Source organism: Scyliorhinus canicula, chromosome 18 (assembly GCF_902713615.1).
Source record: "Scyliorhinus canicula chromosome 18, sScyCan1.1, whole genome shotgun sequence".
NCBI classification, from domain to species: Eukaryota; Metazoa; Chordata; class Chondrichthyes; order Carcharhiniformes; family Scyliorhinidae; genus Scyliorhinus; species Scyliorhinus canicula.
The window spans coordinates 75,762,087-75,778,915 of NC_052163.1; the positions used below are offsets into that span (position 1 = coordinate 75,762,087).

At 44.1% G+C, this 16,829-nt stretch overlaps 1 protein-coding gene across 3 annotated transcripts in view; it reads left to right on the top strand.

Annotated features, from left to right (window-relative positions):
- The window catches only part of LOC119952858 (calcium homeostasis endoplasmic reticulum protein), a 142,838-nt gene that overhangs the window by 38,405 nt on the left and 87,604 nt on the right, over nt 1-16,829 (top strand). For 2 of the 3 annotated variants that reach the window (XM_038776416.1, XM_038776417.1), the window contains exons 2-4: nt 939-1,109; nt 8,655-8,893; nt 13,505-13,642. In XM_038776416.1, the coding sequence (XP_038632344.1) occupies nt 939-1,109; nt 8,655-8,893; nt 13,505-13,642 (548 nt within the window). The remainder of the gene's footprint in view (nt 1-938; nt 1,110-8,654; nt 8,894-13,504; nt 13,643-16,829) is intronic. The other variant, XM_038776418.1, reaches the window with a different exon arrangement.

Consider the following 16,829-nt stretch of genomic DNA (forward strand, 5'->3'; position numbering starts at 1 on the left):
ATCCCGGCCCAGGGTCACTGTCTGTGAGGAGTTTGCACATTCTCCCCGTGTCTGCGTGGGTTTCACTCCCACAACCCAAAAGATGTGCAGGATAGGTGGATTGGCCACGCTAAATTGCCCCTTAATTGGAAAAAATAATTGGGTACTCTAAATTTAAAAAAAAAAAGAGAATCATACAGAAATTTGCACAAAATTACAGTGGAGTGTAGAATTTTTATTTCCTTTAGTGGATGAATGGGTTATAAGCCTCCATCTTATGAGGCAACAGCCATGATTTTGAAACCAAGGGTTGAAATGCAAAACTTTCATATTCCGTCCTAAAGTAGCTAATCTGGGTAAAGATCTTGGTGTGATACAAGGCATTAAAACTGAATATGAAATATATTTGTAGGTATGGCACACTTTGGTTTTAACCCAATATTTTCAATGCAAAACTAAATTGAGATATGGGCACAGTTTGGGTAGCACAGGGCAGCACGGCAGCACAAGTGGATAGCACTGTGGCTTCACAGCGCCAGGGTCCCGGGTTCAATTCCCCGCTGGGCCACTGTCAGTGCAGAGTCTGCACATTCTCCCCGTGTCTGCTTGGGTTTCCTCCCACAGCCCAAAGACGTGCAGGTTAGGTGGATTGGCCATGATAAATTGCCCTTAGTGACCAAAAAAGTTAGATGGGGCTATTGGGTTAGGGGGATAGGGTGGCAGTGAGGCCTTAAGTGGGTCGGTGTAGACTCGATGGACCGAATGGCCTCCTTCTGCACTGTACGTTCTGTTTATTAATGATTTAATACAAAAGCAAAATATTGGGAATTATGGAAATCAGAAATAAAAACAAAAAATGTTTTTCTGGCAGTATCTGTGAAGAGAGAACAACGCTAACATTTCAAGTCTGTATGATTCTTCAGAGCACCCAAGACTTGCTGATGTTTTTCTTGTTGCAGATCAGGAGTTGAGGAATGTGATTGACAAGCTGGCACAGTTTGTGGCCCGAAATGGCCCGGAATTCGAGAAGATGACAATGGAGAAACAGAAAGAAAACCCCAAGTTTTCTTTTCTGTTTGGAGGCGAATACTACAATTATTACCAGTACAAACTGGCAATCGAGCAGCAATGTAAGTATGAAGACAGCATTCAGATTTCAGAAGTGGTAAACCTATGTGGATACTAAATAAAGTGGTGGAAATATGGAACGCGTTGTCTGAGAGGTGGAGGCAGGTACTCTTGCGACATTTAAGAAGCATCTGGGTGAGCACTTAAATCACTATGGCATAGGATATGGATCGGGTGTTGGTAAATGGGGTTAGTATAGATTGGTATTTGATGGTCAGCATAGACATGGTGTCCCAAAGGGCCTGATTCTGTGCTGTATGACTCTAAAGAGACAGGAAATTGCACTTTAATCTTTAAGGCTTGCAGCCTTAATTGTAGAAATGAAAGTTCCTTTCTGTCACTGGAGGTTTGTTTTCACTTTCTCCAAAATTGAGAAAATTTACTGCCGTATATGGCCGTTAATTTGTTCAGCTAAAAAGACCAAAGGATTGTTTATATTGAGTGGAACGTAAAGAAAAAAGCTCGCCTAACAAAAGGTAACAGGCATGACCAATATTTTGATGTAGTGTCTTATAGTTTAACCTTTCACAGTAACTTCATTGAAGCCTACTTGTGACGATAAGCGATTATTATTATTATTTTGGTGATATATATGATCAGTGTGATTATCAAGATCCAAACTTTATGTACATAAGTAAGGCTAATCTGGGTACTGTGGCAACATTGTGCCTACAAGTGTAACTAATATCTGAATCACGGTAAATAGGTGAAATTAATCCCAGGAAAACAATTAACACATAGGTTTGCAATTTATTTTAAAAAGTAACAGCAATGATAGCATAACCTTTTTTTAAAAATAAATTTAGATTACCCAATTATTTTTTCCAATTAAGGGGCAATTTAGCGTGGCCAATCCACCTACTCTGCACATTTTTGGGTTGTGGGGGCGAAACCCACGCAGACACGGGGAGAATGTGCAAACTCCACACGGACAGTGACCCAGAGCCGGGATCGAACCTGGGACCTCAGCGCCGTGAGGTGGTTGTGCTAACCACTAGGCCACCGTGCTGCCCTTGATAGCATAACCTTTAGTATCCCTTTGGAATTCAGTGTTTTCCTAGGAATTTAGGTTTGTCATCCCTGAGTTACCAACAGCTTTCTATTTATGGAGGAATAATAAAACAGGGATACTTTGTAAGAGCGCAGATGTACATTTAGTCAACCTTTGAAGATATAGTCGTTTGATTATACAGAACTTGAGTATTGTTGCAAAAAGAGACATAATAATCTTTATTGTCACAAGTAGGCTTACAGTAATCCTGCGATGAAGTTACTGTGAAAAGCCCCTAGTGTCAAAGCTTTTGGTCTTGTACTCATCAGGACACTTCAAGAATACCAATATAAGGGAAAAACAACAATTTATACTGTCCGAGAAGAGAGTGACGATTGATTGGCAAGTGGACTCTGATTGGTAGAGGCATTGCCATAGAGAATGCACCAGTTGATGGTGACTGACAAATAACTTCCAATTTAAATCGGGAGCATGACCCTGACTGGTCAAATTTCCTGGGGAATGAATCAGCAGATGGCCTTCGCTGGCCTAACCAGTGACGCCCACATCCCAGGAATGAATAAAATAAAACCATCTGAAGGTTGAGATTTAAAATGCTTTTTTAGATAGTTCCCAATGCGTGGCAGTTGCCATGCAAATCTTACCGGAGAACCTCCAGGACTTTGGGCAAAAGTTCCCAGAACATCTACGGGATGCGCTGCGATTAGACTGCCTAGGGAGTTATGGCCCATTATTTTGGAATGTTTTGTCACTTTCTGTATTTGGTGATCAGAGTGGTTTCTGTTCTGTTCACACTGAAACACTTTCTTATTGAAGACAGTGATGCCCTTCCCCTGGTATTAGCTGACCAAGCTATTTCAAGCACAACATGACTCACCAGACACATATAGCACCTTAGTCCAAAGTTCTAAGTATTTGTTTGATTCAGTCGTCCCTCTCAACACTCTTAATGTCCAAAATTGTTTCAATCAATCCAGATTTATTTTGTGTGCCTCTGATTGGCTGATTCTAACAAAATTGGCTCCTAATCCTGATAGCAGTAGGACACTGTCAGAAGTCCCGAACTGAGCACAAACGTAGGAGATTTTAAACAATGATTCTTATTAGAAAGAAAAGGACAGTTTTTGTAACCTTGAGAACTCTTTAGAGCAAATAAAGTAATTTTAAAGTCTAGTCACTGTTGTAATGCAGGAAACAGAGCATTCAATTTGTACACAAGTTCCAAAAATTGTTTTGGTTTTGGTGGTGATGATTGAAGGATCAATTTTGGCTCAGACCAGGCATTGTCAAACTCGGGGGCGCGACCCGTGGGTGGGTCGCGGGCGGGTGTCTGGAGGGTTAAGGAGCCATCCGTCAAGGCGCTCCCGATCGCGCAAATCTGCACGCAGCAGCCGACTTTTAATGCCAGCTGCGACCGCCCTTCAAAATGGCGAGGAACCGATTTATTAAAAAAAAATTTGGCCGCACTGCGCATGCATGCCCGATCATCGGTGCGCATGCGCAAAAACAATGATCAGGCACGCATGCGCAGTGCGGCCACATTATTTTTTTTATATGGTCGTGGCCTTTTTTCCCCCAAGTTCGGGGGCCAAAGGGACCCAAAACCATTTCCTCCATTTTGTCAGTAACAAACAAGGTAAGAGAAAATGGTGGGCCGTGCAGGCCGGGCGGTTGGTAAAAATGAGTCCCCAGAAAAAAAGTTTGAAAAACACTGGCTTAGACGCCTTGGAGAGCTTCACTATTTTCCTTCAAAACAGTATAATCCATTTTGTTGAAAGCATATTTTATTCCAGGCACATTCAACAAAATGGCACGAGCTTAACACCCAATCAAATATACAGTTTGTGCATTTTTCCCCTTTTAATTTCCCATGATGGATGACTCCACAAACCTCCCGACACCCGCCCGCGATCCACTTGCAGGTTGCAACCTTGACTTTGAAGATGACTGGCATACAGAACCCGCACTCCAATGAATCCTTCTGCCTTTTCATAAGTAAAATCGCGCCTGCGATAACATACCAGCAACTCCCCCTTTTCCACCGCTTTATTAAACATGCCCAAAAGTCGGGGGGGCCAACTCCACTCTACCATTACCACCAATCCAGGGGATCAACCCTGGTTCAATGAAGAGTGCAGGAGAACATGCAGGAGAGGAACAGCGCCAGGCATACCGAAAAATAAGGTGTCAACCTGTTTCAGCGTTCACTACCCTTGTGGGCAGTGAGTTCCTGGTCAGTACCATATTTTTCTTTATTCTTTCTTTATTCTTTCACTGGATGTGGGCATCGCTGGCTATGCCAGTATTTATTGTCCATCCAGAATTGTGCTTTCTGCACAAATCATGTTCCTCCTGCACCTCTTGCCCCAAATCTTAAATCTATGATGGGCCTCACGGTAGCATGGTGGTTAGCATCAATGCTTCACAGCTCCAGGGTTCCAGGTTCGATTCCCGGCTGGGTCACTGTCTGTGTGGAGTCTGCACGTCCTCCCCGTGTGTGCATGGGTTTCCTCCGGGTGCTCCGGTTTCCTCCCACAGTCCAAAGATGTGCAGGTTAGGTTAGGTGGATTGGCCATGCTAAATTGCCCGTAGTGTAAGGTTAATGGGGGGATTGTTGGGTTACGGGTATACGGGTTACGTGGGTTTAAGTGGGGTGATCATTGCTCGGCACAACATCGAGGGCTGAAGGGCCTGTTCTGTGCTGTACTGTTCTATGTTCTATGTTTCGTAGTCCTTATACAATCTATGTCACAATCTTGTACTCCTCGACAAAATCCACATTTCTCCAAGAAGAATAGCCCCAACCTTTCCAACCCAACCTTCTAGCTTTACACACACACACACACACACACACACACACACACACACCCCCCCCATCCCAAACATGGAACCATTCTAGTAATTCGAATCTGCAGTCTCTCAAGGGCCTTCACATCTTCCCAAACTGTGGTGACCAGAACTGGACACAGTACTCTAGTTGGGCCCTAACCAGATTCATCATATGTTCAGGATAACTTTCCTGCTTTTGCTCTCAGTGCCTCTGTTTATGAAGCCCAAGATCCCATATGCTTTGCGAACCTCTTAAAATATCCTGATACCTTCTATGATTAATGCACATGCATTCCCTGGGTCCTGCTGTTCTTGCACAATCTTGAGAATTGAGCCATTAAGTTTATATTGTCTTTCTCTGTCCTATCTGACATAATGCATCACCTCGCACTTCTTGTAGTGAATTCCATCAGCCACTTATCTGCCCATTCTACTAGCCTGCCCATTCTACTAGCCTGCCCATTCTACTAGCCTATCTGTGTCCTGTTGCAGTCAATTTGCATCATCCTCACTCTTTGCCACTCCTCCAATTGGAATTTTACTCTGTATTGCAAGACCCTATTGAAAATAGCATTGGCCCTTGGGAATGCAATTGCCTGCCACCTTTCATTCTGATAAACCACCTATGTACCACAACTCGCTGCTTTCAGTCCTGAAGGGATTTTTTTATCCAGTTGCACACTGGTCTTCCTATTTTATAAACCTCAGTTGTATTAATCAGTCTGTTATGTGGTACCTTGTCAAACACTTTATTAAAATCCATTTAGTCAACCCACTGCATTCCTTCATCAATCTTCTCTGTTACTTCATAAAACAATTCAATTAGATTAGTCAAGTATGATCTGTCTTTTACAAATCCATGCTGGCTCTCCTTAATTAACTCAACTCTCCATGTGTCTGTTGATTTTTCTTTTCCCTGACTAAGGATTCTAAAACCTTACTGGTATGTAGTCGTTCAGATTTTCCTTGCACCATTGCTTGAATAAGGGCGTCACATATGCCATTTGCCAATCTTCTGGCACCTCTTGCATATCTAGGGAAGATTGAAATATTAACGCAAGCTCTTCCATTGTCTCCACACCCCTTCCTATAACAGCCTGGGATGTACGCCATCCAAAAGGTGACTTATTTACCTTGAGCACAGTCAACCTTTCTCGTACCTCCAATTCAATTTTTGCAGTATCCATTACCTCGACTGTCTCTGCTTCTATCAATATTCTGTTGGATTCCTCCTCCTTAATAAACGCTGACTTGCCTTGCACCTCTAAGTAGTTTTCATCATCTTTTTGTACCTATTAAGACCCACTTCACCTTTTACTACCTGCTTACTATTTACACGCTGATAGAAGATTTTTGAATTCCTTTTGATGTTGATGGCCATTCTATTCTCATACTCTCTCTTTGCCAAGCTTATTTTCCTCTTCACCTTACTTCTCAACCCATTGTATTTGACTCGCCTGACATACATCATGCACCCGCCCTTTTTTGGTTCATAACCCCTTCCTTGTCATCCAAGGAGCCTTGTTTTTGACTCTTACTTTTTGTCCGTTTTGTAATGTACCTAGCCTATCTTCCTTAAACATCACCCTTGATCCATTACAGATTTTCCTGTTGGTCTCTATTTCCAGTTTACCCTCGCTGGATCCTTTCTCATTGAGTTGAAATTAGCTCTCTTCAAATTTAGAACTTCTACATTAAATTGGTTGTTGCTTTTCTCCATAATTAGTCTAAAACAAGTGCTGCAATGATTATTTTTATCCAAATGCTCCCCCATAGACACTTGACCCACCTCATTTTCTAGCAAGGCTTCCTTTCTAGTTGGACGGAGAACATACTGGTCGAGGACCTTCTCCGTAACACAGTTCATAAATTCCTCCCCCAACTTACCCTTTATTCTAAAATTATCCCAATCGATGTTTGGGTAATTAAAGTCCCCCAGTATCACCATTGCATTCCTGCAATTTTCTTACAGATTTGATCTTCTACCCCTCTCACTATTTGGAAGCCGATAGAATTCCCCAAGTGACTTTTCCTAATCTAACCAAACTGACTGTCTTTTCCCTCTCCCTCTCTTTCCAATACTACAGTGTCTAACTACTCATTACCACCACCCACCTCCTTTTCCATCTTTTCTGAATATTTTATATGCTTGTATGTTAGCAATCCGCTCTCACCATTTTAAGCCATGTTCCTACTGTTGCCATTACATCATATTCCTTACTGTCTGTGCTTGTAGCTCACCACAATTTGTGTTTACATGCACTCATTGTTATCCTGCCTTTGCATTTCTTGTAGTCATTGTTAGCCTGCTCCTATCTAATATGGTACTATTTCCTGCTTTGGTACCAACCAACACTCCCTGTCTGCATCTTTTTCTACTTTTCTACTCCTATATACTGGGTCATGATAGCATGCAATATAAAAACAAGTTGTTATTCTTATTTTCCTTGAGGGTAATTTTAACTTTGGTGTAAAATGGATGGTGCAAAAATGGTCAACCATTATGAACCATTAACTTTAGTGGAAATTGAAATGGGGCACACTGTAAATGGAGGCCAATTAACTATCATTCATTTTGCACCATTGCCCAAAGATGTTCTGATTTGCAAATCAGTGCAGAATATAGTTGCCAGGACTAATCTGATTGTGCCAAGTCAAAGCATACATTCTGCTAACAAGATGGGCAGATCCTCTGTGTTCAGTAAATGCAATTGAGGGATAAATATTGATTGGGATTCCAAGGAGTTCCCTTCTCCTCAAAGTAGTATCATAAGATCTTGGTACTTTTCCAGCTTAAAAGTCCCAAGCAAAAGACAGCACCACTGACAATGCAGCCTTCCCTCAGTACCTTATTTTAGTAACAGCCGAGATGATGCGCAGTAGCCCCCGTTTGGTACATGAATTCACAATGTTATGGCTCAGGTGAGTGCCATGACTGAGCCACATCTGACACGTGTGTGGAAATGCTCTTCAGTGTGCCCCTAAGGTTTGGTACATAATTCATATTCATTCTTAGATTTTTCTAACCATCTGAAATGTGACAGAATTCACCCAATGGTAACTGATTCTAATGATGAACTGGATGATATAGCAAAATGAAAAGCTACTCAAAGTGAGGAATGCCATTGAATGTAATTATATGTTTGTAGAAAATGATGGAACAGAGTGTTCTTGCTGATATTGAAGTATATGTTCCTGATAAGTGGAAAATGTTATTCCTGCAACAAAATTTGTTTCTGTTTCTAGTCAAAGGATTATATTTTGGCAAAATTCCTCTTTTGCTGTCTTGGGTAAATGTTAAGCTTTGGTGTGGTACTAAGTCATGTAGACCAGAAAGGATCTCTAATTTGGTCTTACGAGCCATCAAAAGTTTCATCCTCCCTGCGTTATTTAGCCTCCAGAGAGTTGACAGACAACTCCATTTCCTTGGGCTGGCTAAAGGGAAGAGCCAGTTGGGTTCCCACTCATGATTTGATGCCCAATGAAATCCAGTTTGGGGTGGGTGTCTGATGAAGATAATATCAAGCTCAGCTCTGTTTGCTGGTTTCTTCTTGAGGCACCAAGGTCCTTGGGAAAGAAAGAGGGTGCAAAGAGAGTTTCACCAGAGATACTGACAGAATCTGGACTGTATTGTTCACTTTGTGGTAAATAGTATGAAATGGTGGAATATTTAACATTAACTTCTCTCTTTTTGTTCTTTTTACAGTGTTATGCAATCCATCGGGGCAGGAAAGTGAACCTCCAGCTCAAGCTCCTGTGCCAGCTCCAATTCCAGCCCCAGTTCCACCTCCTGCCTCCACAACTGTGCCGGCCCCGGCCCCTGCCCCAACTCTAACTCAACCACTCACACCTCCGGCTTCTGGCCAGCCACAGTTGGAGGAGCTGATTCAGCAGAGCCTGTGGAATCTGCAACAGCAGGAGCAGCACCTCCTCATGCAAAGACAGGTCAGTAACTATACCTGGCAGCAATCAATTGATGGGGTCCAAGTTCCTTAATCCTGGCATACTATAAACCCACTTACACATTTGGTGGTGATCCAGTTAGCATCTTCAGCTTTGACCTAGCCACTGAATACTCATGTCTTAAACAATTTCATCTTGAATGAACTAATTGGAATATTTAAAATTAAAACTGATTTAATAGGATAGATAAAGAGAATCTATTTCCATCAATAGGAGGAATTCAGGTCGCGGGTAGTGAAAATCCAGGATTCTCTTAACCCAAAGAGGCTGCATATTCTGATTGTTCAATGCAATTTTTAACACTGAAACAAATGTATTTTATTAAGTTGGGGTATCAAGGGATTTTCAGCCGCAACATGTGTGTGTGACGGCCAGGGCCCCCAGAGCACTGCTCATACTTATCCCCTACATCTGCAAAACAAACACTCATTCGGACCCTGTTCAAATGCGCCCTATGCACCACGTTGAATTGTTTCACGCTGAGCTGAGTGCACAAAGAGGTAGAGTTGACTCTAATAGCGCCTCACTCCACTCCCCATCCTTAAGTTCCTGGCACAATTCCTCCTCCCGTTTTCTTTTAATTTGTCCAACAGGACCTGATCCATCAGCTGACTGTACCCCTCTCTCCCCTACACTTGCTACCGAAAGAGCGATGGGGGGTGCGGGGGGGTACATAGGGAAGAGATCAATCTCCTTCCGTACCTGGTACTATTGAAACTGGTTAGCTCTGGAGGGATTAATCCTCTCCAGCCATTCCTCAAATCTCAGGAACTTACCATCAACAAACAGATCCCCGAAACTTTCAAACCTCGATGGATGAATCCAAAACTGCCAGCACAAAACTGTGGTTCCCACTGATTGGGACCAACAAAGAAAAGTACAGCACAGGAACAGGCCCTTCGGCCCTCCAAGCCTGCGCCGACCATGCTGCCCATCTAAACTAAAATCTTCTACACTTCCAGGGTCCGTATCCCTCTATTCCCATCCTATTCATGTATTTGTCAAGATGCCCCTTAAACGTCACTATCGTCCCTGCTTCCACCACCTCCTGCGGCAGCGAGTTCCAGTCACCCACTACCCTCTGTATAAAAAAAAAAGAAAAAAAACTTGCCTCGTACATCTCCTCTAAACCTTGCCCCTCGCACCTTAAACCTATGCCCCCTAGTAATTGACCCCTCTACCCTGGGAAAAAGCCTTTGACTATCCATTCTGTCTATGCCCCTCATAATTTTGTAGACCTCTATCAGGTCGCCACTCAACCTCTGTCGTTCCAGTGAGAACAAAACGAGTTTATTCAACCTTTCCTCATAGCTAATGTCCTCCATACCAGGCAACATCCTGGTAAATCTCTTCTGCACCCTCTCTAAAGCCTCCACATCCTTCTGGTAGTGTGGCGACCTGAATTGAACACTATACTCCAAGTGTGACCTAACTAAGGTCCTAACAGTGCTTCACACTGTGCTACTGTGCCGCCCACTGGATTGGCAGTCCATTTCATTGGGGAAAACAGAGGGGAGCTGTAACCAATGCCCTCAAGCTGGTACAGTCATTCCTCTCCATCCACCCCACATGGACTCTATCCCTTTATGCCACCCCGCAACATTTCAATATTCGCCGCCCAATAATAATATAATCGGTTGGGTAATGCAAGACCCCATGATTGTCTAATCCTTTGTTTAAAAAAACCCTATGGATCTACAGGGTCCTACCTGCCCAAATAAAAGATTAGATTCATCTTATTAACTCCTGATTTAAAAAAAAAAGACTTTGAAAGAAAAACTGAAGGCCCTGAAACAAAATCAGAAATCTTGGGATGATATTAATTTTAATCGATTTGATCCGTCCAGCCGAACTCAGCAGGAGGCTATCCCATCTCTTCAGGTCCTCCTTCACCACTCTAACCAGGACCCAAAAAGTAGCTTCTGTAATGAGGAGCAGCCGTGGGCCACCTGGACTCCTGGATAACAAAAGTTGGACCTGGCCTGGCGAAGGTCGGCTTCCCTTCCTGGGGGATTCACTGCAAAACATTCGCTTTTATCCAGGTTCAATCTGCACTCCAAAAGGGAACCTAAACTCTCGAACAATTTCATTACCTCCCCTGCACTGGAGAGAGGGTCATCACATACAGTAATAGGTCGTCTGCATACAAGGACATCCTATGCTCCCTTCCCCCTCCAACTATTCCCCTCCACTTTGTGGATGACCTCCGTGCAATAGCCAGAGGCTCAATAGCCAGGGCAAACAGTAAAGGAGACAATGGACATTGCTCTCTCGTGCCTCTTTCCAGTCGGAAGTATTTCGAGTTTAAAACATTTGTATGGACACTGGCAGTGGGGGCTCTGTACAAAAGCCGGATCCAGGATATAAACCTAGGTCCAAAGCCAAACTTGCCCAAAATCTTAAATAAATAGCTCCATTCCACTTTATTAAACATAGAGCAGGGCAGCACATTGGCACAGTGGTTTAGCATTGCTGCCTATGGCGCTGAGGACCCGGGTTCGAATCCCGGCCCTGGGTCCCTATCCGTGAGGAGTTTGCACATTCTCCTCGTGTCTGTGTGGGTTTCGCTCCCACAACCCAAAGATGTGCAGTGTAGGTGGATTAGCCATGTTAAATTGCCCCTTAATTGGAAAAAATAATTGGGTACTCTAAATTTAAAAAAAAATTAAACATAGAGCATAGAACAGTACAGCACAGAACAAGCCCTTCAGCCCTCGATGTTGTGCCGAGCTTTGTCCAAAACCAAGATCAAGCTATCCCACTCCCCGTCATTCTGGTGTGCTCCATGTGCCTATCCAATAACTGCTTGAAAGTTCCTAAAATGTCCGACTTTTATAAAAAAAAAAGCGTTATTGAAGGCTTTCTCTGCATCCAGAGAAATAATCGCTATTTCCAGGGGTGGAGAAGGGTTCCAGAATCATGTTGAGCAGCCTCTGGACATTGGCCGACAATTGTCTCCCCTTAAAAATCCTGTCTGTTCTTCTGAAATTATCCCTGGGAGGCAGGTCTTCAGGCGCCTCGCTAGTAACTTTGCATCTGCATTCAACAAAGAGATGGGGTGGTATGACCCAAATTCCATCGGATCTTTATCCTTCTTCAATGTCAAGGAGATTGTCATCTGTACCAAAGAGGTCAACAATGCCTTCAAGGCAGAGATTCCCGAACATCTCAAGCAGCACTGGGGTCAGCAACCTGACAAACCTTTTGTAACATTCATTCGGGAACCCGTCTGGTCCCAGTGCCTTCCCCGACTGCATCAATCTCGTATCCTCCTTAATCTCCTCTAGGAGAATCAGAGGAGCTTTCAATTCACTACTGGGAAGGCCAGACCATCTAAAAACTTGGACATTAAAGAATCATCTTCTGGGGCTTCCAACTCGTACATGTTCCGATAGAATGCTTTGAACACCCCATTAACCTTAATTGGGGTGGAGACCTGTCTACCACCCCCATTTATGACTTGCATAATTTCCCGATGCGCCAGCAGGTGACTAGCCTTCTCTCCATGTTCATAGAGAGTCCCCTGCGAACGTCGCAGAAGTGCACTGCCCTGTCTGTGGATAGAAACCCAAACTCCACCTGTAGCTTCTTCCTGCTAGCCAGCAATTCTGGTGTCTGATTGATCAAGTATTGATGGTCCACTTCTTTTTTTAATTTTTTTTTTTAATTTTAGAGTGCCCAATTATTTTTTCCAATTAAGGGGCAATTTAGTGTGGCCAATCCACCTATCCTGCACATCTTTGGGTTGTGGGGGTGAAACCCACGCAAACACGGGGAGAATGTGCAAACTCCACACGGACAGTGACCCGGGGCCGGGATTCGAACCCGGGTCCTCAGCACCGTAGGCAACACTGCTGACCACTGTGCCTCCGTGCTTCCCCCTTGATGGTCCACTTCTAAGGTGGCATCCGCTAACCTCTGCCTCTCTGCCCTTTTGCTATTTTGCTTGTATTCTTTAAAGGAGACAATCTCCCCTCTAACGACCACTTTCAGCACTTCTCATCATGTCGAGGGAGAAATATCATCCTATTAAAGCTCAAATATTCCTCGATGATAGAGGAGATCCTCTCACAAAAACCTTTATCCACCAACAGCGAAGTATCAAACCTCCAAAGGAGACGCTGACCCGAACCAACCATCTGGTCTACATAGGTCACTCCGCTACATGCCGCACTGGAAGCCCAACAACCTCCATTTATGTAGCACCATTGACATAGTAAAGCATTTCAAGGTGCTTCTCAGGACTGTAGTAAACACAAAAAAAAAGCAGAATCAGTAGTTAGCGGAATAGATTTACGGGGTTTATGTTCCTTTGTGTCACTCTAGTCCTCCTTGGCTCAGCCAATGGTTTAAGAGGAAATTACAAGGTCGGGAGTAAGTTCTATTTGTCAAGGATTGGTGTACACCACAAAAAAAACAGAGAAATGTAGGGAGGGTGGTGAAATGCTGATCAGCATCTGAAATGGGAAGAAAATCAACAGCTTGATTTGATGTGACCGCTCATCAGAACCGATACTGAATGTGCTTTTCTGTAATTTTCTCATTGCTTAGTTCTTTCTCCAATTGAATGAAACTTTTTTGTTTTTTATTCAGGAGCAGATAACTGCAGCAATTGCCTTGGCAATGGAACAGCAAATTCAGAAGCTCCTGTCAGAGACACAGCTGGACATGACCGAGTTTGACAGTCTCCTACAGCCCATTATTGACAGCTGTACCAAAGATGCCATCTCAGTATGGTCCCTCTTTTATTATCTTGTTCTGAATTTTCGTCTTCATACTGGCACTGCATAAAACCATGATTGATTTTTGGCTCTGGGTTGTAGAAGATGAAAATTCCCACTCTGCCTAATCTTTCATTTATAGCTACCGAAGCTTATTAAAGCATTCAGGTCAACAAAATGTGTGATGCAATGAAGGAGATAGGTGCAATACTACTTGGGTCATAGCTCAAAGTGTCACTGAAACAAACAGCTCTAAAAGACTGATTCCTTATTTATTTATTTATTAAAAAATATTTTTTTCTCCCTTTTCACATTTTCTCCCGAATTTACACCCACCAACAATAAACAATAATCAGCAACAAATATGTCAATCCCCATATCAATAACAACGATCCCATCCTCCCACGAACCCCCAAACATCAGCCCGCATGTTTATATAAAGAAATGACAAAAAGGAATCCGGGATTACCCATAGACATCCTTAATATACACAGCCCCCCTCCCCCCCCAAACTAATGTTCGATATTATCCAGTTCTTGAAAGTGCATAATGAATAATGCCCATGACTTGTAGAACCCCTCCGTCCTTCCCCTCAGTTCAAACTTAACCTTCTCAAGGGTCAAGTACTCTAACAGGTCCCCCTGCCACGCCAGGGCACAGGGTGGAGAGGCTGCTCTCCCCGCAACGCTCACACACATCTTCTACTACTCCTTCAAAGAATCGGCTCATCCTCGCCCTCGTGAGGTGCGCTCTGTATACCACCTTCAGCTGTATCAGCCCCAACCTTGAACACGAGGTGGAGGCATTTACTCTCCGGAGCACCTCACACCAGACCCCCTCCTCTATAACCTCTCCCAACTCTTCCTCCCACTTTGCTTTGATCCCTTCCAGTGGTGCCTTATCCTCTTCCAAAATATCTCTGTACATCGCTGATACTACCCCCTTCTCCGGTCCCCTTGTCGTCAGCAGCACCTCCAGCAATGTGGAGGCTGGTTCCCCTGGGAAGCTCTGTATCTCCTTCCTGGCAAAATCTCGAACCTGCATGTATCTAAACATTTCTCCCTGCTCCAGCCCATACTTCGCTTCCAGCTCCCTCAATCCTGCAAACCGACCCCTAAGAAACAAATCTTTTAGCGTCTTAATCCCCTTCTCTGAAAACTTCTAGCCCACCTCCCTGGCTCAAAACTGTGGTTCCCCCGAATCAGCATTTCCCTTGACCCTGCCCCAACCAAAAGTGTTGGCGAAACTGCCTCCAAATTCTCAATAAAGCTATTATTACCGGACTCCGAGTATTTCTCCGGAGCTATCTGGAGCGGCGCAGTTGCTCGTGCTTTCAGCCCCGACCCCCTGCACAAACTCTCCTCCATTCTGACCCACTGGAAATCAACCCAACTGAGCCAGTTCTGCACCTTCTCCACATTCGCCGCCCAGTAGTAGTACATCAGGTTCGGGAGGCCCAAACCCCCTGCCTGCCTTCCCCTCAGTAGCAGCACCTTTCTCACTGGCCACCTTCCCTCCCCATATGAACGAGGTAATCCTTCCCTCAATCTCCCTGAAAAAAGCCTTTGGCAGGAAAATCGGTAGGCATTGAAAAATAAACAGAAATCGTGGCAACACATTCATTTTAACCGCCTGTACCCGACCCGCCAGTGACAGAGGGAGACCATCCCACCTCGCCAGATCGGCTTTCACTCTCCCCACCAAACTAGTGATGTTGTACCTGCGAAATGTCCCCCACTCCCGGGCAACCTGCACCCCCAGATACCTAAAGTGAGTAACTGCCCTACGGAATGGCAGCCCCCCAACTCCTGCCCCCACCCCCGGCCGAGACACCATCAAATGCTCACTCTTGTCCAGGTTCAGCTTGTACCCCGAGAATGACCCAAATACTCGCAGTAGCTCCAATATCTGATTCCTTATTTATGTTGAGTTTTCTGACATCAATAAAGGCAGCTGTGGGGTGGCTGGAATTGGGTTCGACATCAAGAGGTGAAGCTAAAATTCCACTTCACTAACCAGTGATGCCTGGAATGTGTTTGCACATATGGACATTTGAGTATGGACACAGTCAGAGTTGGCAGTGACAGTGGTCAGATATCATAGGTACATTCAATCTGGGCTTTCACGTGGTGAGCAGTTACCGTGCCAGATTTACTGGAGGGAGGTTTCATTCCCATGGAGCTATGTTTCAATTCGTGATGCCATCTTCAAGAACAGGTAGAAAATGAGAGTATAATGAAAAATAAAAACATGTTGCTACTATTTTGGTAGCCATGGTTATCTAGTTTTTGAGTGTCAGCAATGTATCAATAAGTAGTTCCAGTTTAGCAAAGTTCAACCACCGTGGAAGTACCTAAAAGGCAGCAAGCTACATACATGTAGTAGAGGGAGGCAGTATAATTAGGGGGATAAGAACTGTTTTGTCCAGCCTCAAACATCAGTCTGAAGGTTGTATTGCCTCCCTGGTTCCAGGGTTAAGCACATCCCCTTCAGGTGAAAGGGGAGGAATCCAGTTTTCATGATCCATGTGGATACCAACATTATAAATAAGAATAAAGCAAGTACTGCTAAGGGATTATAAACATTTGGGGCCGCTAAATTAAGAAGAACTTGCTGTCTGAGCCACAAGCAAATTGGCATAGGGTAAATCAGATCTTGGGCGGCACAGTGGCGCAGTGGTTAGCACTGATGCCTACGGTGCTGAGGACCTGGGTTCGATCCCAGCCCCGGGTCACTGTCCGTGTGGAGTTTGCACATTCTCCACGTGTCTGCGTGGGTTTCACCCCCACAACCCAAAGATGTGTAGGTTAGGTGGATTGGCCACGATAAATTGCCCCTTAATTGGGAAAAAAATAATTGGGTGCTCTAAATTTTTATTTAAAAAAAAAGGATAAATCAGATCTGAGAGTTGAATGCATGGCTCAAAGGTTGGTGTGGGAGATATGGGCTTCCATTTATGGGCACTGGCACCAATACTGTGGAAAGAAGGAACTGTTACATTGGGACAGGCTTCACTTGAGCTGCACTAGGACCAATTTCCTGGTGAATTGAACAACTAAAACTGCAGAGAGGTCTTTAGAAGGTGGGAGGCTTCAGGTGGGGGGTGATTTAGAAGATTAACAAGAAAGGAGAAAGAAATAGTGCAGGGTAGTGATGAAGTTAATGATTACAGGAGGTTACAAGAAGGGACTGAGCAT